General features: G+C 39.4%; 1 protein-coding gene across 1 annotated transcript; it reads right to left on the reverse strand.

Moving 5' to 3' along the window:
• Positions 1-723: 723 nt before the first annotated feature.
• LOC135363245 (rho GTPase-activating protein 20-like) lies at positions 724-27,839 on the reverse strand. The gene is made up of 11 exons (XM_064583878.1): positions 27,796-27,839; positions 26,608-26,775; positions 20,024-20,173; positions 17,512-17,553; positions 16,790-16,874; positions 12,589-12,666; positions 10,297-10,363; positions 7,583-7,771; positions 4,125-4,300; positions 2,579-2,740; positions 724-837 (listed from the first exon to the last, which is right to left on the reverse strand). Exons 1-11 carry the CDS (start codon positions 27,837-27,839, stop codon positions 724-726), a joined length of 1,275 nt encoding a protein of 424 aa, XP_064439948.1.
• Positions 27,840-27,982: the final 143 nt, after the last annotated feature.

Consider the following 27,982-nt stretch of genomic DNA (forward strand, 5'->3'; position numbering starts at 1 on the left):
CATTACCTTTTTTATCAAGTTGTCTTCCAATTCCAAGGTGCCGGAATCAGGTGGGTAAAGAACGCTTGGGGCTATACAAACGGATAAATTATAAGCTGTCATCTGATTGGATGAGGAATGTTGCTCAATGTTGTATAGCACTCCAAAAAGGTATCGCAAGAGAACAATATTTGCTCTTGGCAGCTGGGCTAAAAGCCTAAGGTCAGAAAAACACACTTTAAATTAGGTAAATGATTCCACTTAAGAGGTTGGAAAAACAGAGACAGGGAAAAGGATACATCCTTGTATATCTAGCACACAACCCCTCTCTAGCAGAGTTCCAGGCATGAATGTAGACAAAATTGTTGCACTGAATTTAGTTCCTGAGCCAGATAAACACTTCTCTGGTTAGTTAAATGTTTGACAGACTTTTAAGGTCATAGCCCTGGCAGTTGATGCTCTTGCATGTGTCTTGAACCAGGGAATTTCGTCTACAAGTTTCATGGATCCAGAAGGTGTCAAACGGCCAAGGAGTCCACATTAATAAGATCAGGAGAAGAACAATAATAACCCTAAAGCGTGCCTCTATTCTGAAGCTGACCCCCATGGCTTTGAAGAATTGAAACTCTTTGACATTGGTCATGATTATAGTGGGCAAAGCTGCAAAACGTAAGCCAATGTTTTCCTAATAGTATGTTGGCTGTATTTTGGAGATGTGACCAGAGTAGAGTAATTATTGCATCATTACCTCCGCGCTGCAGTCATCTTCTCCTCTTCGTTCCCTTGATCAATAACACCGAGCCATTTGTCATAGAGATCAGACAAAAATATACATCCTGGGATATTTCTTAGGAAATCCTTGTGGAGATAAAAATAAATATGTATATATATTACAGAAAATATGTATTGGAAATATTACAGAGAAAATATGTAGTTAAAAAATTCAGTTCAGCCCCCACTTCCTTCACAGATACCCAAACTGGGACCCACACGGAGCTTGGCTCTGACTCTCCATTGACTTGCACACGCAGCATCAGGTGCTTGGATATTCTCCCCCTAAATCTTAGAGGCATTAAAGCAGAGCTTAGGCTGTGGTAGAAATGAAGATAAAGCTCCCTTCTGTCATCTGGAACTTATTTTCTTTGTGTGCTTTTTTTGCAAAGTACCACAAACTGACAGGGTCTGGCTATAGACCATCCTAAATCCTATTAGCTTCTTGGACAGAAATAGGCTTACCCATGTTGCTTGTTTTAAACACAGTGCTAGCTCTTAACTCTAGCAAGAAAAGGCCTGAAACAATCGAAACAGAAACAGGTGGGCTCTTGCACACATATTAGGAAAGAACTAGGTCTTCTCACTCAGTTTATGTGTGCTCCTTGGAAGAAAACTACTCTCATAATTCCTTCATTCTTCCTTTTCTTAACTGTCTAAAAGTCGAGAGTCTAATAGTAGACTCACTGAGGTCCTGAGGATAGATTCATTTCTAGATTAGGTCCATTCCCAGTTTTTTGACATGATATTATCAAGGCCAAAGTTGCAGAGTCTGTTTCTCCACCAAGATCCATCAACTTCAGGAAGAGAAAACTTTAGAAATGTCTAAGCACTATGCCCACATGTGCATACCCTCTTCCTAGTCGGTGCTTATAACACCGAATCAGGAAGGAACCTCCTAACTCTTTTTTTTTTTTTAATGATTTTTTTTTTAAGATTTTATTTATTTATTTATTTAAAAGAGAGAGAGAGAGAAACAGCATGAGAGGGGATAGGGTCAGAGGGAGAATCAGGCTCCCTGCTGAGCTGGGAGCCCGATGTGGGACTCGATCCCAGGACTCCGGGATCGTGACCTGAGCCGAAGGCAGTCGCTTAACCAACTGAGCCACCCAGGCACCCGGAACCTCTTAACTCTTGCTAGAAAATCGATTCCATGTGCTCACCTTACAGAGGGCAACACTCATCTTGCTACGTAATGTATCAGCATTCTTCTCCTGTCTCCTGATGCCTATATGTATATTACTACTGGGTATCACTATGACCGCAGTGTAGGAGTGGTTACCTAAGTCATTTCTGGACTTTGCTATTGATCACATCTTCGAACATTAACGGGGGACAAGGGAAGACCAAATGTGACTGAGATTCTAAGACTGTAGTCATTACTACGTTAACATAGGGTTGTTCAGAGCTGTTCATAAGTGCCAAGGTGGATGGATTAAATTCTTTCCCTGTTCTATTTCTTTTGGAAACTTTGCCTTCACTAGGAGGGTGGTGAGAATGTTTGCATGGGTAAACAGTGTGTATGTGTCAGTGCGTATTTTGAAATTTATTATCATGACTAGTAGTCATTTCAGTTTTAGTATTTTGCATGGCGACTTCAGGAGTGAAGGCAGGGTAGGCGGTGTGTGGTGAAAACAGAAAGAATTTCTAACATATGGGGCTTTTAACTCCTAAAGTAGCTTCCTTAAATTTTGATTTTGTCAAGCGTTTTTCAGCTTGTCAGGTTCTTAATCTATTATGCCCATTATGGTTCTTGAGCAGTCATGATGAAAGACACCAATCATAGCTTCAGTTACTCGTGTGTGGATAATGCTAGAACCTTCCCTACCTTTAAGACGGATGCGACAACATGAACAGATTCGCTGTACAGGTCCACTTTGACCCCAGATTTTAGTTTCTCCTTTAGGACCCTGGTTGATTTTATATTGGGTGATTTGCTGAAGATGCATTCTGTGAGTGACCCTTTTTGATTAATAAAGGAAAGCATATCCTGTAGGAAGAAAAGAAAATTATATCGCATCTCATACCCCAAACGCAGAGCTCAAGCTTGCCTCCGTTTTGAAAGAGGAGGGGAATGCAATGGTACACTGTTTTTGAGCTGAAAGGACTAAAGTCAATTTAGATTGTTTTTTTTTTCAGTGTCTCTCTATATACTTTCTACCCATATATCCATTTTACAGTCATACACTGAAACATTTTAAACACTTCTTTTAAGCAGATTTTCCTTTCCATTGAGTTTCTACTCTTAAATCAAACTTCTCTGCTTCAAGGCCTTTGCACAATCACCGTCTGTTTCCTACTTTACCATTCTTTTCTCATTATTGCCTTACATAGATGCTCTCCCCCAAGTATGGAAGTCTATTTAGGAAATACACATTTCCCATTTGTTTATTTCTCTTTAAGTGAGTGTATACTCCATTCCTACTTGTTCTATTTCTTTCCCTCTTTTAAAGTCAGGCTCAGAAACTCTCTTCTCTTTCTCTGATTACCCTCCCTTCTCATGAGTCTTTCATTGTCTTTTGCTGTATCTTCATGTCCTCTCCCTGCTGTGTAGAATCTTAATAAGGGCTGGACTCAGGGAATAAAATGGATCTGAAGTCTATTATGCTACTTATCTATTGTGTGAGCTGGGGCACATACATCCTGTACTGAGGCTTTTCCGATTCGTTTAAGAAGTGTGGAGGATGATAATCCTAGCTACCCTCTAAATTTGCTGTGATGCAAGGACCTGGGGTAGTAGCTAGCAGGTAACAAAGTAGCTAATAGGATACATTTCTTCATAGCTAGCAGAACGTTCCCTCCATCCCGTACAGTGCTTGCAGAGACACCGAATACTCAGTGAATGTCCACACTGACAATTCACTAGAGCAGTTTGAGATAACACAGGCAAAACTCTGTGGCTTTCATTTGACATATTCTGTTAGGATTAATAGTTTCCTATTTGCCAGAGGATGAGGCTATGCTCGTGTCAGATGTTTACAGTTGTTAGACTGAGTAGACTCTGCTGAAGGAGACTTGAGACTCCTGTGAGTTCAGGAAGGCAATGAGGGGAGAGTGTGAAGATGAGGTGGACTCTCAGAGACTCACATACAAAGAGTCCATTTTGACTGATCTGAACAAGCCTCCGCATGTCCTTGTGGAAACAAGACCCAAGTGGAATGGAGAATGTCTTTTCCTGTTGTATTTGCCTCATGACTCTGCAGGACCTAAATCAGAGTCTATTCTTTGAAATAACAGTAACAGAGCTTCTCAGCCAAAGCCAGGGGCTGTCTAATCACTTCTCCATTTGGGAATAGATTTGGTTGAGGACACGTGGCCTCTCAGAGTGTCCCCTCCTCAGAAGGGCTATAGAAGACCAAAAGGAGATGACCTACCAGGATTGGGAAGGGCAAGTTGTCTTTATTACACACATCCATGAGGGAAACTCCAAAGAGCTGTCCTGGCTTTGAAGAAGGTGGGGTTGTGCACTGGCTGTCCTGGCTAGTGCTGGAGCCCAGACAACAGGCCCAGTCTCTGAAAAAACCGCTTTTAACCGTCTTCTGCCTGTAATCTAAGGAAGAAGTGAGATTAGTAGTAGTAGTTGTTGTTTTATTCGCTTAACCTTCTTTTCTTTTTTTTTCTAAAGATTTTATTTATTTTTTGATAGAGAGCCAGTGAGAGATGGAACACAAGCAGGGGGAGCGGGAGAGGGAAAAGTAGGCTTCCCACCCAGCATGGAGCCTAACGCAGGGCTCAATCCCAAGACACAGGGATCATGACCTGAGCCCAAGGGAGACGCTTAACAACTGAGCCACCCAGCCATCCCGCTTAACCTTATTTTCACCATTCCCATTCTATGGTACATTCACTGCAATGGCTAGAAGAGGGAAACTGAGGCATTTTTTGTGTAGAATTTTCCATGTTTTGAAATTGGCCAATAGCATTCTTATGGTGTTAACAGTTGTTCCCCAGATCCTGCAAACTGATGGTTAAACCTAGAGACTTGATCAGACTTAGTGTCATTGCTTTCAATCCCATCTACTGCCCGTTGTGCTTTATCATGAGGCACTTAACTTGTTGTTTGTTTCCTATTGGTAAGTATGATTAGTGGATTCATCCAGTGTCAGATCTGATTTTAAAAGCTCAAAAGATCTGGTATTCAAATCAAGCTGAGTTTGTTAATCATCTGCTTTCACAGTGAGTCTCCTTCCAGTCTTAAGTTTCCTCTTTGGCTTTCTGAGTGCTCAACTTTTTTTTTTTTTTTAATTTTATTTATTTATTTGGCAGAGAGAGACAACGAGAGAGGGAACACAAGCAGGGGGGGATTGGGAGAGGGAGAAGCAGACTCCCACTGAGCAGGGAGCCCGATGCAGGGCTAGATCCCAGGACCCTGGGATCATGACCTGAGCTGAAGGCAGACGCTTAACGACTGAGCCACCCAGGTGTCCCTGAGTGCTCATCTTTCTATGATCAAAAGGATCTGCCTTTCATGACATGATCCGCCTGACCCCACTTCTCAGGTGGCCTCTGGTTTCTCTGCTCTGGGCCATCCCCAAGGATGACTCCCTGCAGTCAGGGTTCTTGGGAAATATTCATTACATGCTGGCTATGTGGTAAGATTCCAGGTGACTGTGTTTTCTTGTGATACCCCACCAAGCTACCCAGAGATGACTTTTTTTTTTGTAAATTATGTTTGATATTTACGGAAAAGAGTCTTATCCACAATGAATTGCACCCAATTCCTCACACATACTCAAACATACATGTATATACACCATACCAGTACAAGGCTTGAAAGAAAACATACAAAAAGAAAAACAATGAGAGATTATGAATGCCTGATTTATCCCCAATTTCCAGAGATGATTTTGAATTACCCAACATTCCCTATCAAAGGAATGCAGAAGAAGAGCTTTACAAAGAAAAGGTGATCTGCAGTGAAAAGCTGAGTTGAAAGTTTCTACTGCTCAGCTATGAATGTTTTCCTTATAAGATACCTTAACATTTGCTTATAAAATCTGCTTAAATAACTGAATTCTTTAAAAGTCCACAGAGGAGCCAAGCTGTAGAAGGATAAACAATTGAGCAACATTTCACCAAACACCCATAAACACCTGTCCACTGGGCTTTTCTGGGATGTAGTGAGTGCATCACCGTATCCACTCACGTGGGTGGCAACACTCATGGCACTTGACCAGAGAGACCAGGATCTAAGAACCAGAAGCATCCTGGTTCTGCCACCTAGTTAGATTACTCAAAAATTCTTAAGCTTTGGTTTGCTTAACTTTAACATAAATGCTGCTGCCTACAACTCGTTGAACTAAATGTAATGTACTACTCAGCACAAGGCATGGCTCGTGGCAGCCTTGATAAAAGTAATTTCCTTGCTCAGAAGGCCTCAGGCAGTCTAGACATCAGTCTCTTCCCCCTCCAAAGCAGACATCACTCCCATTCTCTATTTGATTTTGCAACCTCTAGAAGGTAGGCAATCATGAAGGATGGCTACCACTTTACTTAACTAAGGCTCTTTCTTCCTGCCCTGAAATTGATACTGCTACCATTTTAAAAGGAGAGAAGAAAGAAAGCAAACACATTCTTAAATCCAGGAGGAGATTCCTGTACATCAAAATGTATGCATTTGCTGAAGATACGTGTTAATATGTAAGTTGAGTTGTTGTATGCAACCTGGGTTCCCTACTCTTCCCCTAGTTTTATTATTTCTAAAACTACCCAAATATATTCCATTCTTCAGCTTTAATAAGAAGAATGCTCTTAAGAAGAATGTTGTATCCCTTGGTACAAAGCTATATATCTAGCTACTCTATGAGTATACAGAAAATAAGTACACATTGAGTCCTATACTTTCTCCAAGGTATTTTCAGGCTTAGCTGGATGTTTCATAATGTACATTATTTGCTGTTAGAGGTCATGTTGCCTCTATTACTAATAAAAATATATGCTATAGCCATGAAAAATATAGGAATGATTAAACAAGCTAACTTTATGGAAACCTATTCTTTCTTAAACAGTCCTGGCAAGATTTGGGTTAATGTTTCCTAATGCTTGAATTAGGGTATGAATATTAAAAAATAAAATTTTTGAAACTTTGTGCTTATAGAATAACAATCATAACAATAAAATACTTTCTATTTTGGCCCAATACTTCTCAGATGAATAACACATTTTCATCAGAGAAAAAAATATCAATGGGAGAATACTGGAATGGTAGGGAAAAAAATAGCAAGAAGGAAGATGAAAAAGCCCTGACCATAAACATTCAGTCTCGCTCCAGCCTTGACCTGTGTCTGAAGCAGACATGGAAAGTGGGGGCAGAATTGAGACTTGAATTCTAACTGTAAGCCCAAGGCCACTTCAGCCTAAGCCCAGAATAAATCCAATTCAGTTCCATAACTCTTTACTCCACTGGAGTTCTTCCATTCCAGGTGCGTCTAAGCCATGCAGTCATTTGATTCCATCCTGTGATGGCCTGAGATACTAGATAAAACCCTGGAATAGGGAAGACCTGTTTCCAGGCCACAAACAGCTTGTGCTCTAAGAAGACACACAGATGTGTACTCACATAATTATATGTAGAAAGTGTTCTGGGGATACAGAGAAAGGAGCTAACAGTCTACCTAGGAGAATTAAAACAAGCACACAACCTTCCTCGAAGTGAGTTGGGTCCTAAGACCTTTGGGTTTCTCTAAGCTCGATTCTGTGCAGTTTTGGGGTTCTTGCCTCTACTGTTCCTCCCCACCCCCCACAGAGAGAGTGAGCTCTGTGTCCTCAATTTGTGGGCAAGAGTGGAGACATGAGCCAAGAGAAGACACCTGAAGAAAGGGAAGGGGCTCACCTCTCCCTTGCTCATTCTGCGCCGGGTGCCTGGGCTTCAGGATGAACCGGCCTTGCATCTCTGCGAACCCCTGCTCCAGAAGGAGGGACTCCTGGAGGGTGGAAGGAGAGATGGAGTCCTCTGGTGTCTGCGGCAGCAGTGTGGTAGATGGAAGATGGCTCATTTTAATTCCATAGGGATGTTTATGTCCTATATGGAAAAAATATAGATTCAGGCTGATGGTGATGGCTCTGATCAAATCCCCCTTCCCATGAGTGTATGCATCACACTGGTATATGCTGCTATTCTCCTGGGGCTTCTGGCACTCACTCTGTGCCTCCTGAGTGAGCATCATATTCGCTCTTGTTGGAGACACCCTGCAGAAAGCAGGTGCCCAAGGAAAAGATTTTAAAAAGAGAAAAAAAATGTAAAGCATGTTACTTTACTTGGAATACAAAGATTCATCAGTGCATTGCACAATGCTGACTTTTGCTGTGTTTCCATCTGAGAATATTTAAGGCCTTCTAGTTTCTGCCTTGACACTAACGAGATCTGCACATCTTAGGCAAATTACTTGACCCCTCTGAGCCTTACATTCATCCTTTGAAATGCTTGCCCTCACACAAACTTATAAGGATCAGAGTAAATATATTAATATGCATTGGTGGGTAATATTTTTTAAATAATTGAACATATATATTAAGAATTGCTATTCTCTCTCACATAATGTCAGTTGAGCAGATTTTTTTTTCATTTCCTTTTGTCAATTTCTAGAGGCAGAGCTACTCAAGGGCAGTGGGATGGGTTGCCTTTATGCTTTATACTTCCCTCCCACTGCTGCCCTTCCTCCAAGGGGAGTCCTGCCAGGTGATGATCAGAGGGAAGGCTGAACAGTGTTGGGAACCCAGAAGCAAAGTGCAAAACGATGTTTACAGAGTGGAAAACTGCACCCAGAGTCAGTGAGAGTTGCCTGCCAAGTGATTTGTTTTGTTCTTGTATGCTTTAAATTGTTTCCTCTCTATAGAATTCTCAAAGACCCTGTGCTATAGGATATGGATCTCATTTTTTAAGAACAGAATGGAAGTTCTCTTTCTGTCATTTCTGATTTATTATTGAATGTAACTTGGGGAGCTTTTGCTGTTCCTTCTCATCTGTCATAGATGCAGTGTCAGTGATGTGTTCACAAGAATCACAGTGACTTCCCTCTTTTAAGGAAAAAGAAGCTTCTACGACAGCAATACAACCAAATCACAAAGATAACCAGGAGATAATCCGCAATTGAGAATTGAGAGCATTGGTAAAAAATGCATTTTGAATGCTGCCAATGGATCATCATGAATGACAGGCTCTCCGGATTCCTTAGAGCTGCCTTGGTGTGTGAAGCTGCTCAAAGTCTAAAAAGTTATCATCTCTATTGTTTTACCTAAATTAATGCACTTAATTAAAATAAATATATTTAAGTATTTGACTTTTTTCCTTTTTGTGGTTGGCCGACTTTTACAGAGATGTCAATATTAATATGAAACATGAAATGGTGGGGGGGATTTTTTTCCTCAGCTATGCCCTTGGTGACTCTCTGTATTCTAAGACTGGGAATATACATTTCGTAGAAAGAAATTGGTTATTTAGATTTCTAGATCACTTGAAAATATTCTTTAGATAACTTGAAAAAGAGTAATAGCCTCACGGGATTATTTTCTTTTTAAGATTTTATTTATTTATTTGTCAGAGAGAGAGAGAGAGCACAAGCAGGGGGAGCGGCAGGCCAAGGGAGAAGCAGCTCCCCACTGAGCAAGGAGCCCAGGACCCTGGGATCATGACCTGAGCCAAAGGCAGACACTTAACTGAGCCACCCAGGCATCCCGCCTCACAGGATTATTAAAAAGATTTTGAAAAACGCATGTAAGAAGGAATGCTCTAAGATTTCTAGCAGAAATCATTGTCACCATTACCATACATTACTATACTTCAAGGTCTGCTACAGATCCTCTCTTTTTTCTCTTGTTTTTTAATCCTTCTATTTTTGGTAAGCACTGAACAATTTTGCTAATCCAAAGATTTTTTTTTAGAGAACTTGTGCTAATAACTATTTTAGGAGAGGTGTAATCTGTTTATCAATAACCTTAAGAACAGTGATGGAAAAAGCCTGAGAAACAACAAAGTGCAGGTAGTTTAGTCAGTGAAGACTTGAGGAGTTTAAATGTGATTATCTCATTCTCTTTATGATGCTGAGAAAACTTCTGGGCACAGAGCAGGTGTTAAATACATACCTATACCTGGATTCAGAGACATGATTGGATTTTAGCGGATTCTCACAAAATAGAGGCTATTTAGTCGTTAGGAACTGGAATTCAAGACTGGAATATGAAAAATAAATGTATGGGGAAAAAAAATTCCAATTCTATGCTTTCATACCTAAGTGAGTAAATAAGTAAGTAAACAATAAACAAAAAAATTTTTAAGACAGCTCCGTTTGTCAGGTAAAATGAAGTAGAAACGAAAAATTTACATTTCTCTCCCTAACTAGACCTTAAGCTGATGAATGAAGAGATGTCCTCAGTGCCTGGGAACAAGTAAGCACCTGGTAATTCTTTAATAAACGTGAGAGTGAATATTGCATGTGATTTTCACTTTTAAGGGTATTTAAGCTGAAGACAGAACAACCATTACTTTGAGATGTAGAGTTACAATTTTGAACCTAATCAATCCCATCTTAGATTTTCCCTGACACTTACCAGTGAGTGGGTGTGGGGACGCTTCCTTGCCAGCACTCACCCACAGCTGGTAGTCTTTCTCAGAGCCCTTGGAAACAAAAAGAACTATGCATCATAACAAATCTTTCACAGTACTTGAAGAACACATTTCCTTTGCATTTCTCTGTTTCCAGAAAGAAAGAATTGGGGCCAGTATAAATGCCATTTGGTCCATGGAGGTAGCTACAGTACTTGTTAACTTGTTCCCTCATAGCCTCCAGTGGACCGTCCCAGGTTCTTGTCATTTTTGATAAAGGCCAGGAAACCACAGTACAATCAGCCCCTCACGGTGTGGGTGGCCCATGGCCTAAGAAATCACAGTTGTGCCCCTTCGCTTAGGAGGAAACTTCTAATCTCAGAGTCCTGCCTTCCGCTGTCTCTAGATTCCTTGGATAATGCTGGCTTTTGCCGCCAAATGTCCCTGCCCTGACATGCATATTGTCCAGAGAGCCATATACCCTGCTATGACTATTCCTGAGCAAAGTAACTTGAAAGGCATCAATAGTTCCGCAGCCCTGGGCAAAAGGAGACAAACGCCCAAGAGGCCTTGAGGAGATAGTGGACTGAAGTCAGCCACTGGCTTTGGTGCAGGCAAGCCCCACTTCAGGGAGAGAAAGAACAAGGACTCTAACCTAGACAACATATCAGATGCAGAAAACAATTACTCCCAGCAGAATTACCGCCCAGTAAACCTGGAAGTCCTACTTGAAACAAACACATCTAAATTATAAAGACCGCTGAACTATTTTAGAGAGTCTTCCAGGAGACTAAAGCAAAAAATGTTTGACATGGAGTTGTTGGTGATAGGTACCATGCTTGACCTGGACTCCTGATTAAAAATCATGGTCTTGCCCTTATGAAGAAAGGTCATAGGTATGGACACAGACACACACACAGACACACGCAGACACACAGACACACACACATAGCTAAATCTGCTCAAAATTGTATTGCAAATAACTCGTGAGAGCTAGTAAGGTAGGGTAGGGTTTGGAAATGCTATGCTGGAATCCCTTAAATCAGGCATACATAAAGCCAAATAACCCCAATTCTTCATTAAAACAGAAATTCTTTGTGTGGTGAGATTGATCACTTTATGCAAAGGAAAATCACAAACATGAAATAAAATGAGCTTCATCATTAATCAATCTCCTCAACTTCATCCCTAAAACCACTCACTCTCTGTCTAAGACTTAATTCCTATTTAGGGTATATATATCATACAGGTTAGAAATCAATGTAGATATGTGCTTTACTCAGTACATATAAATTCAATTTTATTTCAGATATATTATTAAATTTTGTTTGTACAGAAATCATTGATTTCTTATGCTAAATTCCAGTTGCCCTGAATTTTTAAGGGGCTTTATTATACCATTGGGTCAGACAGAATTTAAGTAAGAATCTTGTAATTATGTCATGTCATAATAGCAAGACATTTTTGCATTTATAGAGGATTTTATATAAGAAGCTGTGCTTTACAAGTGCTCCCTTCAGTTCTGTCCACCTGACTATCACTCTCCCTCTCTTTTCCCTTAGAAAACCTCATCCTCAAATATGTCCATGTCTTTCATCAAAAAAAAAAAAAAAAAAATCCAGCAACTCACACCAGCACCATCAAAACATAAAGGAACAGGCCGTTAAAACCAAAACAAGATGAAAGTGATATGTATGCAACTGCCCCCAGATCATGGTCTTATTCAGAACTTGTCCTCTTTACCAGTTCATAAGGGGTGTGAGCCGCCTCATCCCAAGGAACTGCATCAAGAGGAGGTAGCTTCTAGCCATGTGGTCTTTATGTCAAAATGTACAACAAAACATATAATTTAGGATTCATCTAACTGGGATTGAGTCCTTGGGTGATGACCAGAGTAAACAGGGATGGGGAGGAATCAGGAATGAAGACACAGACAGAAGAGTCCAATAGAGGAGGAAATATTTAGAAACTTAGAAATATTTTATTGTCTGTGTATAAAATATATACAATAAACTGCATGTTGTTATTAGCACTCTAAAATTATAGCCCAATTTTATGCTATGATTTTGAATTCGCAGAAAATTTAAAATGGGAAGACAAGAAGAGCACCCATGTATAGGCTAATAATATGGCTTTGCTGCCTTCAATTTCTAAATCTGGGGGACAAAATATGACTATGATATGTATAATAATCAGCTGTCTTATAACGGGAGGTACACAACACACAGACACACACACACAAATCTCAAAAGTCAAAGATGGTTTTTAAATTAAAAATAGTTTGCAAGGGAACTTACAGTTATTCCTAGCATTGGTAGTGACATGTTGATAATGTCATTCACTGTGTCTGAATTTGTTACTGTTACAGTTACAGACTGTAAAAAAGAAATGAGAAAAATTGCTATAAATTTTTAAAAATTTAAAGCAGGTGACCAAATAATTATTGTCAAATTATTATCCATACTCTAAAGGCAAAGCTTGTTTTCAGTTAATGACAAAGTAAAGCATATGTAGAGCACACACCCTTGATTACAATATTTTCATTTCTTTACATAACATGAGGCTAGTAGGAAACATTTCAGTGAAACATATATTTCCCTTCAAGGATTTGTGGCTTACAAAATATAGCAGCTTAAGCAAGAAAGAGAAAAACAGAATTCCACGAGGGGACATGAATTGACCCTCAGCTCCATAAGGCTATTCCCAAAATAGAGAGGGGAGATAGTTTAAAAAGGAGGAGCTAGATACTTTTCTCTCTTCGCAATTACATACTCAGTTTCAGCAAAATCAGAATAAGAACCGTCTGTGACAGACATTTAAAAAAAAAAAAAACTACTATTTAGTCAGTACTGTCTTTGTGTCATCATGGTTACTAAGATTTCCATTGTTGAAATCTGTTGAGACAAATAAAACCAATGAGTCTAGGAAATGAGACTGAAAATGTTAGAAGTTTATATTCCATTCGCAACTCTGACAGTGAGTAGTTACTTATAATATCTCTCTATCACACCTTATATTGAGAAACTGCTCCATACAACAAGGAAAACAGTTATTGAAAATTATCTGAAAGGGATGGATAGGAATCTGAGATGATATCGATAAAAGTACCCGAATTCCAAAAGACATTTTAAAAGAGGACAATATGTAACCAACCACGCATACACTTTTTATAACATTATTAGGCAATGAGGCCTGTGTTCTTTGAGAAACAGTGCATGAAGAAGACAAGCAACAGAAGTGGACACTCACAGTCCTTAAAAATATTAAAAACAAAGTTAAAAGAAACTTGTTCTTTCATTGTATTTTTCTTCTTATGAATTGAAATGCAATTGCTTGATATGACAGATGGCCCAAAAGTTGCTTGATAATCGAACTTTTATAAACAAAAGTGTTCATTGATTTCAAACTACTTGAGCTTTAAGGATTATAAAAAAAAGTGTTCAGAACCTAGCAGTAGGACTCAGAGCACCCAAACTCAAGGATATCCTATGTTAAATTGTCTAGGAGGGGCTTCCTATGTTAAATTGTCTAGAGGATTCAAGACTGGGTCTTAGCTTGAAATTTAGTTAGAAGTAATGGCTCTGCTATTTTTTTTAAGATGTCTGAAAGCCTTTCAGTACAACTTAAAAAGTTTCCCACAAAATTTTTTTTTTTTTAAGATTTTTGTTTATTTATTTGTCAGAGAGAGAGCACAAGCAGGGGGAGCCACAGGCAGAGAAGGCAGAGGGAGAAGCAGGCTCCCCTCTGAGCAGGGAGCCTGATGCAAGACTCCATCCCAGGACCCTGGGATCATAACCTGAGTCGAAGGCAGATGCATAACTGACTGAGCCACCCAGGCATCCCTCCCATGAAATCTTTTTAAAGAAAAAAAAAAAATCTCTTTTGAAATACTAATAATCACTTTTTAATTTATCTGGTCTGCAAGATAATGGTTTTCATGGTATAAGGAACATACTATGTTCAAAATAGTAATTCCAGAGATGTATGTATATTTTCCTGCATGTTGTAGGTTCTCCAAAACAGATAAATTCCAGTAGATAGAGCTCTCTGTAAACAAATGACTTCAGAAAAATAAGCTGCTTTTTGAAATAATTTAAAAGAAAAAGAAATGTTACTTTTTTTTTTATATGAGTCAAAGTGTTACTTAATATATGAAGAACAAGGAATATGTGATCAATTCTCAAGAGCTGAAGCCAACCCTGAGATGATCTAGATGTTCAGACTGTTAGCCAAAAACAGCTATTACAATAATGCTCAATGATACAAATGAAAATATGCTCACAATAAACGAAAGAGGCATCTTAGCATAGAAACTAAAAATATTTAAAAACAGAAATTTTTTATCTGAAAAATATCTTAAAGAAAAAATTTACTGACTAGGCTACATTGCATAATGGAGATGACAAAAAGAAGTCAGTGATTTGAAAATAGATAATAGAAATTATCCTGTCTGAAGAAGAAAAGGGGAAAAAAAGATTGAAAAAATTAAGAGTCTGAGGGATCTATGAACAATATGAAAGGGTCTAATATACATATAACTGGACTCTCAGGAGGAGAGGAGAGAGAAAATGGGGAAGAAAATATTTGAGGTAATCATGATCAAAATTTCCCAAATTTGGTGAAATTAAATTTATAAATTCAAGAAGTTCAGAATATGCCAAATAGGACAGATTCAAAGAAAACCATGCTTTGATACTTCATAGCCACACTGCTAAAAACCAAAAATAAAGAGAAACTCTTGAAAGCAGCTAGAGAAAAATGACAAATCACCTACAGGGGATTAATGTTTGATTGATCACAGACTACTCATCAGAAAGCACAAAGACAAAAAGACAGTGGAACATCTTTAAAGAGCTGAAAGGAAAAAGTTTGCGAACAAAATTCTACATCCCTCAAAATATCCTTCAAGAGTGAGTGTGAAATAAAGCCATATTCAGATAAGAGAAATTAAGAAAATCTGTTTGCACCAGGTCTGCACAAGAAATGCTAAGGATCATCTCTCTAGGATGAAATGAAAACAGTGTTAGAGGGAAACTTGGATGTTCAGGAACAAGTGAAGAACATTAGAAATGCTTATTTTGTGTAAATTATACATAAATAAAGTTGATTTTTAAAGATTTCAAGGTAATTTTCCATGGAAAATTCTGAGTGTAACCCACCGCCACAGCTGAAATCAAAGCAGGCAGAGACAAGAGTGTGCTCTGCTGCTAGAGAACCCTCTGGCCTTATCTCCTTCATGCAATGCATCTACCTGGTGCTTAGAAACCAATCAAAATATTTGCATGGCTTTTGCTTTGGCCAGGAATAACTACCCCTTTTTCCACCTTCAAATACTATTTTGTGTGACCTAGAGCTACTGTAAAGTATAACAGGAAAAAAAAAAATGTCACTTAAAGATACCCAAAGTATCTTGTTCATCATTGCAAATGTCTTGGCTACTGCACTACAATTTCAGAAATCAAATTTTATACCAAGAATGGGCAACTGGTTTGATTTTTTTTCCCCCAACAGCCAAAAGAAAATGAGATAGAAATATGCTGATCCCTTAAAAGTGTCATCCCTCTGAGCTCAATTCAACCCTGATATTCCTTGGATCAAAAGACCTTTCAAAACCCCTCTGCAGTTGATATAACTACTAAGTGAAATACCTGACCCTTGAGTAGATCCTGTACTGGAAAGGAGACATTATTGAGGTCAACTGACAAAATGGGAACATGGAAGGCAGAGTAAAGTATTACACCGATGTTAAATTTACTAAAGGTGATAACTGTGTGATGGTGATATAAGAGGATATCTTTATTCTTGGGAAATACCTAGGTTTAAGGATAAAGGGCCATGGCATTTGTATGACCCTCAAAAATAAGTATAACATACACATAATAGGGACAGAGAAAGAAAATAAATGATAAAGCAAGTGGAGTAAAATGTTACTAATAGCTGAATCTAGGTAAAGGGTGCATGGGGTGTTTTTTGTTTTATTTTTATACCTACAACTTTTCTGTGAGTTTACAGTTATACCAAATAAAGCGTCAATGGGGGGAGGGTGGAGAACTGTGGAAACAATCCAAACCATTCTGTACATAAGTAGTAACCATTGGGAAAAAATGTTTACTTCTAGTAGGAAATACCTGCATGTGAAAATCACCTTATTACAAGCCAGTGTTGTTGCTATTAGAAAGAGCCAGGGAAATATTATGGATATTTAACATGCAATATTCTTTCCATGCTTAAGTACTGTGGCATGGATTCCTCTCGCTTCATATTACCTAGGATTCACTCTTTATGTATACAAAGACACGTGTAGACAGGAAAATACATTTTCCCACATGGTACTTTTCCAAATACTCTCTCTCTTCTTATCTCTTGCTCTCTCCTTCCTACCTCCCCATCTCTCCCTCCCTCCCTCTCTCTATCTCCATCTCCATCTCCATCTCCATCTCTTTCATTCTATCTGAATCAGGAACATGGAATTTAATTTTTGGTCTTAAAAACACTTACACAGGCACAGTTCTTGATGTCCTCAGTGAAGATTCTGAGAGGAATGCTTTTGGGCTGGTCCTTCTCTTTGGCCAGATTGATGTACCTAATCAAATTCAATAATAACCCCAAATAGAGTAGGATGAATTAGCTATTAGCTTACTTTCAAATTGATCTATGTGGCTAAAATTTTCAACATACTCTGTTATTTTTAAATGCATGTAAATAAACTCAGCAACATCAAATTATGGGTTGGAAGAAAACATGCAAAACTATTTCAGGAAAATAAGACATGACTCAGAAAACAACAGGTTGCTCTTGTCATGTAAGATGTGAGTAGCGGATCCAGTCATCAAAGCTTTCCTGCCTAGACTGGAGGGCCCAGCACCTTCAAGGGTAGGAATGAGAAGGTGCTTTGAGCATCACTCAGGAGAGTAAATTGCACTTAAGAAAATTTAATATGTATCTTTTGAGAATAATGTTAGCTCCAATCATTAGGTCTGAGAGAAGGGGAAGATGAGAGTGATAACCAGAATTTCATCAAAAACAAGCAATATGTGCATGTAAATAAGAGCAGATTATTTGCAGTAGCAGCCAGGGTACATCTAAATAAGAAATTATTTGAGGATAGTCTAACAATTTCTACTAAGTAGGGGAAGCATAGTGTGTGGGGGCACTGCTTTGAAGAGATTTATTCTTTTCTCATGGGTTAAAGATGTATAATATGTATAGTGACAAGATACCTTTGAAGGAAAGAATGCCATTTTTCCTTTTGTTCCGAAGAACTGCAATTTAAAAAAAATGGGAAGAAAAAATTAAGATACATACAATACTTATACTAGCAAAATAAGATCACCATTCCAGAAAAAAATAGCAGCAGCCAGTTGTTAAGGATGTGGATGCATGTGTTAATATCATACTGTCCTCATAGTTGCGCTTTGGAGGGACCCCACTCTTTTATGAGCGTATTAAAGCAATGGGAAGTAGATCCTAAAGTGGGAGAAAAGTTGGTTTTGAATCTGAACACTTAATTGTAACTATGTGATGCAAGCTATGTGATCATGGGCACTTTGCTTAACTGCGCTGATCTTCAGTTTCCAGAACTGGAAAAGGGTTAATTATACCCCGAGTGTTCCTGCAGCTGCAAGTGCTATTCAGATATAAAGAACATTATTATTCAAATTAAATCATACTTAAGGAATTTGGCATTTGGATGGAACTATCTTGGCCCAGAAACAAGAATAGCTTTTTAGGAAGAAACACCTGTAATATTTTTATTTCTTTATACACATAGCAGATTGGAATGTGTTAAATTAGTTTCTAGAAAACATTCTTCGTTACTGTGATCCTCTGAGCAAGATCGATCCAGCTAGTGCTAAACTACTAAAGGTTAGTCTTTTCTCAACTAAAGTTTTCACAGCATTTAATACCCAAAGTTGCGAATGTTTTAAGCCTCATGCATACATGGCCTTACCACTTACTAGCGTTTTTTTTTACCGTGGTAAACTACACAAAATAAAATTGACCATTAGTGACCTTTAGTACATTCACAGTTTTGTGCAACTACCGTGACTGTTTAGTTCTGGAACATTTTTTCACCCAAAAGCAAACCTGTGTCCACGAAGCAGTCACTCTTCCTTCCTTCCTGTTTCTAGCTCCTGTACCATATTTTGTGTATTTGTTGATAAACACTTGGGTTGTTTCTACTTTTGTTTGTTTGTTTGTTTTTTGGCTATTGTCGACAATGCTGCTATGAACGTTTGTGTATCAATTTTTGTGTGGACCTACGTTTCTCTTGGGTATCTATCTGGGGGTGGCATTGCTGGGTTGTATAGTAATTCTGTTTGACTTACTGAGGAACCATCAAACTGTCCACAGTGGCTGCCACATTTTATACTCCTCCCAGCAACACTGCTCCCCAACCCCTCCATCGCTGTTTCAGGATTTGTCCCATCTGGAAAATGGAACGCCCACTTAGCGTCCCAGCCTGCCTATGCGCATGGACACAGCTTCTAGTTAGCCATGCTGATCTGCAGAACAGTAATAACCACAAATAGCAAAAGCACTAGGTGCCAGGAATTGTTATAAATGCCTTCTATATGTTTACACAGCTTTTTAACTAATATAACATGTATAAGCCTGGCTTCCACATTTTCCTCCTTGTTAGGGAAAAAAAGTCTCTTGGAAACTCCCCTGTCAAAGACTTTATACATTCCCAATTGAAACTGTTTCCTTCCATTTGCAACATGGAGAAGACAGGAAGCAAGAGGAACTGAGAATCTTTACAGAAATGCGTCGTGGAAAAGAAGACATGCGGAGAGCATATAAATACATATTTCTTCCCAATAAGCTTTGAAAATTTCTCCTTAAGTCAACGCTGCATTATAGGGCTTAATAAATTAACAACTTGTAAACATTTTCGTTGTCTTCCCTTTGTGATGACGTGGGACATTTTGGTGGAGTGGGGTGAGGAGAAGAAAGAAGGGTGTTAAGTGCATGTGATGAACACTCATTGTGCAACACAAGAATGAGACTTGGGGTGTGGTTGTTTCAAACAGCAGATGTAAGTGTTGCACCACCCCTGTAAACTCAGGAGTGTCTGCTCAGGATGTCCGGGGTAGAGAGTCACATTCCCCATCCTCGTGTCAGCCTAAGAATGTGTCTTGCACAACTAACCTCTACTCAATGCAATCATACTTTTGTTTTAGGTGGTCACCTCTCTAGAGACACCAACTAAGATAATCAGTACACAGCAATTCAGGCAACCTCATATTCAATGACATGATTAATTTATTTGTATAATTCCATACTATTTTTAAAGGAATGACCTTGGGAGTATAAGAGCAATTTTTCAAATTTAATTGGACTCTTTAATAGTACTTGCTCAAGAAAAATATGCCAGTGATTTAGAAACACACATACCCCCTGGGAATTAGGGGGCAGGATATTGGAGAGGGGTTCTAGAACCTCACTCTCTTGATTCTCCTTCCATATGCCTAAAACACCCAATTCCTCAAGTGGCTCCTAGAGCCCATGGGAAAAACCACTGATCAAAACCAAAAGAAATTACTCCAATAGTTCCCACTCTATGTTATCTACTTGCTCCCATTTGTACATACCTTTTGGGGGGAAGTACAAGGCAAATGAGTGTCATTATGGGAAGTCAAAAAGGGAGTCACTGGCTTGACATATAATCAGATTAAAATGTTTTTCTTTTTATCCCATGTAAATACAAGACCAAACGGTCGGTCTTACCCGAAGGTGGCCACAAAGGTCACCGTGGGCCAGCCCAGGATAAAGGACCTCCCAGCACAGATGTTGGCATCCTCCACTCTGTCCATACAGTTGGCAGTCCACATGGTGTTCAGTGGTATTTTCTTTTTTATCTTAAGTTTTTTCTTATACCTAGAAAGATACCCAAACAAGACCTCTGTTAGTTTGTTTCATAAATGTTATGGGAACAGCTGTGCTCATCAGAGACCAGTTCTCACTGCTCCAGGGCACAGCATGCCTCCCTTGTCTCTATTACCCTCTGTGCCCAGCACAGCAAATGGTGACATGACCTTTACAAAGTGTGTGTTGAGCGAAGTCTGGCCCTAGGAAGGCCCTGAAAACACTTCCTCAAATGGCAGCAAGTGGCCACTTTTCTGAATGTTGAGTGTTGAGTAAAGACTATATATTCCAGAGCTTTTTAAGAAAACCATTAATTCATTTATTATTGTTAGAATTTGTTTCTTATTATATATAGTTTTATGGTTATTATTATAGTTAATTATTCATTTATGACTTGCTTACTTCAAAAAGTATTTGAGGGGCTGAACAAAGCTACCTGATACACGATTTATAAAAATAGTCATACAATTTTTTGCTTAAGAGACACAAACCAGGGGGCGCGCCTGAGTGGCTCAGTCGGTTAAGCATCCAACTCTTGGTTTCGGCTCAGGTGGTGATCTCAGGGTCTTGAGATCGAGTCCCCATGTAAGGCTCCCCTCTCAGTGGGGAGTCTGCTTCCCCTCTCCCTTTGCCCCTCCCCCCGCTCACGCTCATGCTCTCTAAAATAAATAAATACATAAATAAATCTTCAAAAAAAAGAGAGAGAGAGAGACAAACCAAGAACAAAAAATAAACTTGGATCAGAAAGATTTTTTTTTTGGGGGGGGGGGATCAGAAAGATTTAAAAGTTATTTTCAACCTTAATTTTAAAAAAATACTTTCTAGCCTTTAAAGCATAGGTTATTTTCAATTTCCCTTCTTAAAATTTTATCCATATCATTTTCCCTTAGATTCTGGCTAAAACTGAAAAACTGTTAGCCTACAGATTGAGCCCAATTTAAAAATCATCAATCCATCCATCAATCAATCCCAGATCAGCGGTCAGGAGGTCTTATATGTGAGTGATGGATACTTCCCATTTCTCTGAGGAGTCAGAAGGTGATCAACTTTGTCAGTGGTGAAATTGCTTTTTGACAATTTCTGCCTAATCTTCTTTGATCTCTAACATGAAAACCACCATATTGATTGATTTGGTTAATTCACAACTTTAACTCTCAGGTGGGCTTGGGATTTAAATAGTTATAAGCCCTCTGAGGGATGCTTAGGGAACTTGGACACACCACTCTGGAACTCCTTACTATTCAGAAACACATGTGGAAACACTAAACTAAAATGAGATCAAAGACACCTCATGTGCAAAAATCCCTGTGACTCCAGTGATTCATGGAACAATTAAAGCTAAGACTCTCCAATGGGTTTTATGAAATAAAAATAATTTTGCTGGACGCACACTTGAAGGATGATCTAGATTCAAAGTTTATGACACAATGAATAAAGTCATCGGATAAAATCATTATCAGATATCAGATGTCTGATTATCAGATAAAATCATTTTTCTAGATAGTAACTCCAAAGGCATTGTCAGGGTAGAAATATATGGCTAATGGGAAAGATAGACATATATCTGTTGGTTTTTAAGATTTTTTTTTTTTTTTCTAATGTAGGTATCTGTGTGTATACAGACACCCAAGGTACTGTGTGGGAACTTCCAAATACATTGACCTGGAAAAAGGCATTTCAGTAATTCTCTCCTTAGTTCAAGAAAGCACCAAGATTATCTACTCCAAACCAAGGAGTTATCCCAAAGCCCAGAGCATGGTTTCGACTGTCCTATCACATTTGGAGCACTTATCATATGCCAAGCACTGTTCTAAATATTTTATAAATACAAATATAAAAAATGTAATCCTCAAACAACTACACTAGGTGGTCTTTATTAGCTCCATTTTACAAATAAGGAAACTCACAGAAAGGTCAACTAAATTGCCAAAGGCAAGAGAGTTTGAACCCAGACAGCCTAACTCATGAGCCCATGTTTGTAACCACTTGGCCTCTGTGGGTGCTGACCTATCGTTCCATGAACTACCCTTCTCATGTTTCCTACCCTCACTCAGCCTCACTTCGGTCCCCAGAGCCATCAGGCTTTCTCATTGGATTATCTGGGGAGTGAGAGGATAAATCTCAAGACATTATATTAACAAAGCTGGTTACTAGCTTGGAAATATTTAAAGTTTATTACAACAAAGCTTCATACTTCAGTGGATTCTTCTAGGGTCTTACTGCATTTCTTCACTCTCAATCACTGACCCAACTGGATTATCTCAGTAGAAATTAGAAAGTATTAATCTAATGTAAACTGACTTGAGGAGAAGAAAGAGGAGGAGAAAGAACTGTGGTTTTTATTTCTAAAAATAGTCCTTTATTATATTTGTATTAACATGATGGATATCACTCTTGCTTTCTGCTACCTCAACCTTTATACCAGAAGGGAAGCCCCAGTGCATTGTGGAAATTTACAGGATTCTAGGGGGATTTCCCCTGTTCTAAGATAGGGGTATCCTTTTACAGATGTTGGGAGTGGGGGTCCTGTTATATTCTGTAAGTAATTCTTTGTAATTTCACGGATAATGAGTTAATAGTCATCTTCATCTTTTGACCTAATTTAAATTCATTTTTTGTTTCATTTTATATTCTTTAATAACTACATATGAGGGATGTGATGTCTAAAGAACTAAGTTCAGTCCCTTCCTTTTTGTAAATTCTTCATGGGCCTCTACTAGTATTAATATCTTAATATTTATCAAGCAGATACTGTTCTTAAAAATAAAGTAATAATTTTCTTTGAAAAATAACTTATTTAGTATTCTAATGAATATCAAAAGTAATAAGGAAGGTTCCATCTGACCTCAATTCTTGAGAAATTTCTGAAGGCGTATGAAAAGAATCCCCAAACAATTTTCACTATTATTAACATCTTGTACGACTAGAGAAATATAATTTCTTTGTGAAGAAACAAACATTTAAATTCCTTTTATTATTACACACAAACTAAAATTCACTAATTTTGACAGAATACAGAGGTAGCAATTAGTCAACTACTTACCCAATTTGTGTTAATTTCTATAGCGTCAACCTAAAGATGAGAGTTTCCAGCTGAAGCCTGCAGGTGAGCTGAGGTAAAACAGAACCTGGGTCACCCCAACCCCTTCTTATGGCTAATTGGAAAACGTAGGCCCTAAATTCAGATGATTAATTTGAACAGATTGATTCAGGGCATAACACAATCCTCCAAGAACAAGGATGACAGGGATGAAACAAGGTTGTTAATGCAGGAGCTATTTCTTTTTAGTTGTTTCCTTCTAGAAAAAAAAAATGTAAACTTGTCCAATATTCACAGTGATCATAAATATACCCAAATGTTTACTATGGGAATGTTCTCATGGTCGTTTTCTAAAAACTGTGGCAAAAACTTGTACGCGGCCACAGCATGAAGTGCTGCTCGTGACTGCTAGGGACAGAATTGTGTCCCCTCCCCCACTGCTCCCCACAGTCTTACCGTGAAGCCCTCTCTGCCAATATGACCATGTTTGAAGAGAGAGCTTTTAAGCGGTAACTAAGTGTAAATGGGGCCATCAGGGTAAGGGCTTAATCCAGTAGGATTGGTGCCCTTGTAAGAAGAGGGAGAGAGAGCTCTGTGTGTGTGTGTGTACATGCAGGCGCTGAGGAAACCCCACAGGGCATAGGCGAGAGGGCAGCCATCTGCACGCAGAAAGACAGCTCTCGCGGGAACCTGACCCTGATGGTGTCCCGAACTTGGACTTCCAAAAATCTGTGTTCTCTCTCTGTCAAGGGCCTTGGTTTTAGAAGCCACATTCAAGTGCCTGAGATCACTTACATTTTCTAATATTCCAAATGGATGTAAAAAGTATATAAGATAATCTTTCAGGAGCTGAGTCTCTTAAAGAGAACATTATTAAATACATTGATGTAGATTTTGTCACATCATAAAAACCCTTGCGTAGACACAAAGACCTATCTCAAAAGCAATATGTGAAGAGGAAAAATGTTGCACTTCTTTTGTAATAGTGAACCAATCAAAATAAAAAATTCAGCTCTTAAAAGGATGCAGTTCTCTCATGGGGAAAGAACACTGCCTTTATATAAAATCTTTTCAGCAGAACACCGTAGGTTCTGTAAAACCCGCTGAGAGGTAAGCAGTATCCAGGACAATAAATGGCTCTAGTAAGAAAAGAAAGGTCTTCTCCTCTCCCTAAGTGCTATAATAATTACAAAGATGAAAACAAAGTGAAGGACAACCTGTTCCCCTTATAAATCGAATGTGAGTGGTCTGCAAGGTCCCAAGGAGCAGGAAAGGAGTTTGCTGTTTGTTAGCGTGTCTCGGGCTGAGCATGCAAGAGTAGGTGTGGCATGGTGTGGCAGGAAGAGTGTGGCCTTGGGATGAAGGCAGGCCTGGCTTGGAGTCTCTCCCACCATTTCCCTGTGGATGACAGGTCCATTCCTGAGACTTCCTCCATCCCCACTTTCATTTCTGCAGTCGGTGGATGGTAACAATACTGGCCTTGGAGGGCTGTGGGGAAATTACACGAGGAATCTGTAATGCTCCTCGTGTGGTCCCCAGCATGCATCCCACACATTTTAGTCTCCTGTACTCACCTTGGTTAAATAAAGGGAATGGTAACTAGTCTGCTTTTTAAAAAATAATGATGTGGCCCTCTATCAGGAGGAGCAGAGTGCGTCATACGGACCTCATGCCAGGACCTGGACAGTCTTTTTCTCTCTGTCCTCCTCATGACATCACCACCTCCAAGGCTACATCTGTAGGCAATATCACTCGTCTCAAATATATTTTACTATTTCTGTCTTTGCCTCTGATTTTTATTTATTTATTTATTTATTTTTGGACAGCTACACTACCTTCATTTCTCAGTTCACTAAGCATTCTGACCTATTACCAGATACCAAGCAGATTGGAGTTGTTTACTCAACATAAAGGAAAGGTTGATTTCAATAATGAGAGAGAATCTAGGTGTTCATGGAATGTTGTATGAAATTCAGAAAAATAGAAATAATAGAAACAGCAGCACCACACGTAGAATAAAAGCCTGTACTTTGAAAGAAACGGACCTAATTTCAAATGTAGACTCTACTCATCACTAATATGGTGACCTGGGCAAAACCTTCAGACCTCTGATTTTCAGAGGTCTTCTCTAAAATAAAAATAATCCCATCTCACAGGGTAGTTGTAAGGTTGGAGAAGATTGCATACATGAAGTTCTTAGCATAACACCTGTCATGTAGTAAGCCCCTGATAAATTATCATTAATGTCACTCAGATTGAGTACAGCATTTTGCCAAATTAGTACTTGCATGGCTTACTAATGGCATGGCATAACTGGGAGCTGGTGAGGGCAGCAAAATAAAGGGGGCGTAGTTTTTTTTCTGGTGACTAAAAAGCTTCTTGATATTTGGTTGGTTGGAATAGTCTTTGTCTTTCATGATGTTTTGTGAATAATGAAAACAGAGACAGAGCAAGTAAACAGCTGACCTCCCATCCACCTGCTTTTGGACATTTATTGAGCAATCATCAGGTTCCAGGCTGGCTATCAGTTACCTTTGTGTTCAGGGTTGAGAGGAAAGTGCACGCAGTTAGTTCTGTCTCCAGCATATATTCCCAATCTGTCTGCTGCCTCCTTCCTTTTTACTGCACTCCTATCCTGGAGCCCTTGAGAGCAGGCAACAGGACTACTGCCTCCCCTCACCAGTCTCCCTGCTCCCACTCTTGCTCAACCATCCATCCATTACCTACCAACAGTCAGAAAAATTTGCGAGAGCTATAAATCAGATTCAGTCAGTCCTAGTTAAAAATGCTTTGGCAAAATATTTCCACTTTTCACCATGGCCTGTGAAGACCGTGTGTGACTGGACCCCGAGCGCAGTTTCACATCTGATCGCATGCCCCATGCTTTCGGCTCCCATCAAATCAGCCTTCCTGAGCCCCTCCCCCCAGGGGTCAGGTTGCACCCACGTAGCCTGCCGGTCCCTCAGCCTAGAAGGTTCAGGCACCTTGTCTAGGACTGTGGCTGCTTCTCATCCCATAGATCGAGTTTCAGTGCTGCCACCTAGGAGAGACCCTCCTGGACTACCCCTCTCTCATACGTTCCCATCATCTCCACACAGCCCCCTGTCTACTTTCTATCAGAAGCACTAATCACAATCTATAATTACCCCTCTTATTTTTGTCATTTGTAAGTTCCAGGCAAGAGACACACTGCTTGTCACATTCTCTATTGTATTCTCTGCAGGCGGGGGGGGGGGGGAGGGGGGTATGGCACAAAACAAGACCTCCATAAGTACTTGTTGAATGAATGAAGGATCCAAACATGGGCAAAAACAAAAGAAAAAAAATGTCATGTCTTCTTATGGTAAGGGTTAATGGAAATGTAACTTCGTGATCATCACAAGGGCACGTTGCTTAGTATACATACTTGGTATCGGACACCAGCAAGAAATCGCTGAATAAGAAGAGGTGCCGCTTCTGCCTCCTCCAGCCTCTCTTGAGCTCGACGGGGCCGTGGATAAGCAGGGTATGGGCGGCACCCTCAGATGATGTAGTGCTTTTGCTGCAGGCATCCACCTCAACAGAAGAGCTCTTCCTGCAACCCACCAAACACCACGGAGCAGCTAGTTACTAGTCAAATATACAATAGAGTTTTATGCTAAATGTCAAGGTTCGCATAACACTAAAATTTAGTCTCAACCCCGAAAGCAGAGCTCCAGAGCTCACATTCAGGGATCGCTGAGTTATAGAAAGCTATTGAAAGAGATGAGGTCGGACGTCTGGGTGGCTCAGTCGGTTAAGCGTCTGCCTTCAGCTCAGGTCATGATCCCAGGGTCCTGGGATCGAGTCCCACGTCGGGCTCCCTGCTCAGCGGGGAGCCTGCTTCTCCCTCTGCCTCTACCCCTCCACCCTGTTTGAGCTCTCTCTCTCTCTCTCTCACATGCTCTCTTTCTCAAATAAATAAACAAAATATTTTAAAAAAGGAGAGAGAGATGAGGTCACTTGGTGAATTGATGCAGATGGAGAACAGTTTCAAGGACAAAGCCCTTGGGCATGCCAACACTTAGACGTGGGGTGGAGAAAGCAGCAAAGCTAATCATGAGCTTTTAGGAAGGGGAGGATCAAGAGGTAGAGTGTATTACAAGAAGGCAAACAAACAACAACAACAAACAGGACAATTGGTGGCCTAATATAAAACAAAATGATACGGTGTGTGTGTGAAGAATTAATTACAATTTGCTTTCATGTTAAGATAAAAATGAAGACAACTGAAGATTCTGGAAATTTACTTATCTAAATCTATCTAAATCTTATCTAAATCAATATTCAAACTTGGGGGAAAAATTCTCAAAGATCGGCAAAAATACTGGAAACATCAAAAAGTTTCTAAACACAAGAGTTTAGCTATTACTTGGCTGAGCTCTGACTGAGCTCTGATAGGACTTTCTGGTCATCATAGGTAAAACAGCTAAATTGAACAGAATGCAAAAGTTCTTTCATAAATAGGACAGATATTTTCATAGACCTGGGAAAATTCTCTCTCGTGGAGCCAAGAAAGTGTCTCCTCCGAGAATGTAAACCCTGCTCTCTTCAGCTCAGCAGCACTGAATCTTACGAACCTGAGTAGCCTTTCACGAAGCTGGTGCTGAAGTTACTCATTAGTGTACACGTATTAGAAGAAACAAAAGAGAACAACACTTCCTGTTATTGTCAGTCTGTTTTGAGGCTCAAAAATAGTATATCAAAAGACTACCTTCTGCAGTGAAGCCTTGAATGACCACCTATAAGTTCTGCATACTTTC

Source organism: Mirounga angustirostris, unplaced genomic scaffold (genome assembly GCF_029215605.1).
Source record: "Mirounga angustirostris isolate CCGP_5_RB_7025 unplaced genomic scaffold, mMirAng1.0.hap1 SCAF_80, whole genome shotgun sequence".
Taxonomy (NCBI): domain Eukaryota; kingdom Metazoa; phylum Chordata; class Mammalia; order Carnivora; family Phocidae; genus Mirounga; species Mirounga angustirostris.

Excerpts from the sequence above, each read along its gene's own strand:
- LOC135363245 (XM_064583878.1), bottom strand. The coding sequence starts at position 27,839 with ATGAGTAACTTCAGCACCAGCTTCGTGAAAGGCTACTCAGGTTC. Across the intron at positions 17,554-20,023 it reads ACCTTTGTGGCCACCTTCGG|TTCTTCGGAACAAAAGGAAA; the intron begins GTAAGACCGACC and ends TTTAAATTGCAG. Across the intron at positions 10,364-12,588 it reads TACCAATGCTAGGAATAACT|GGCTCTGAGAAAGACTACCA; the intron begins GTAAGTTCCCTT and ends TTTGTTTCCAAG.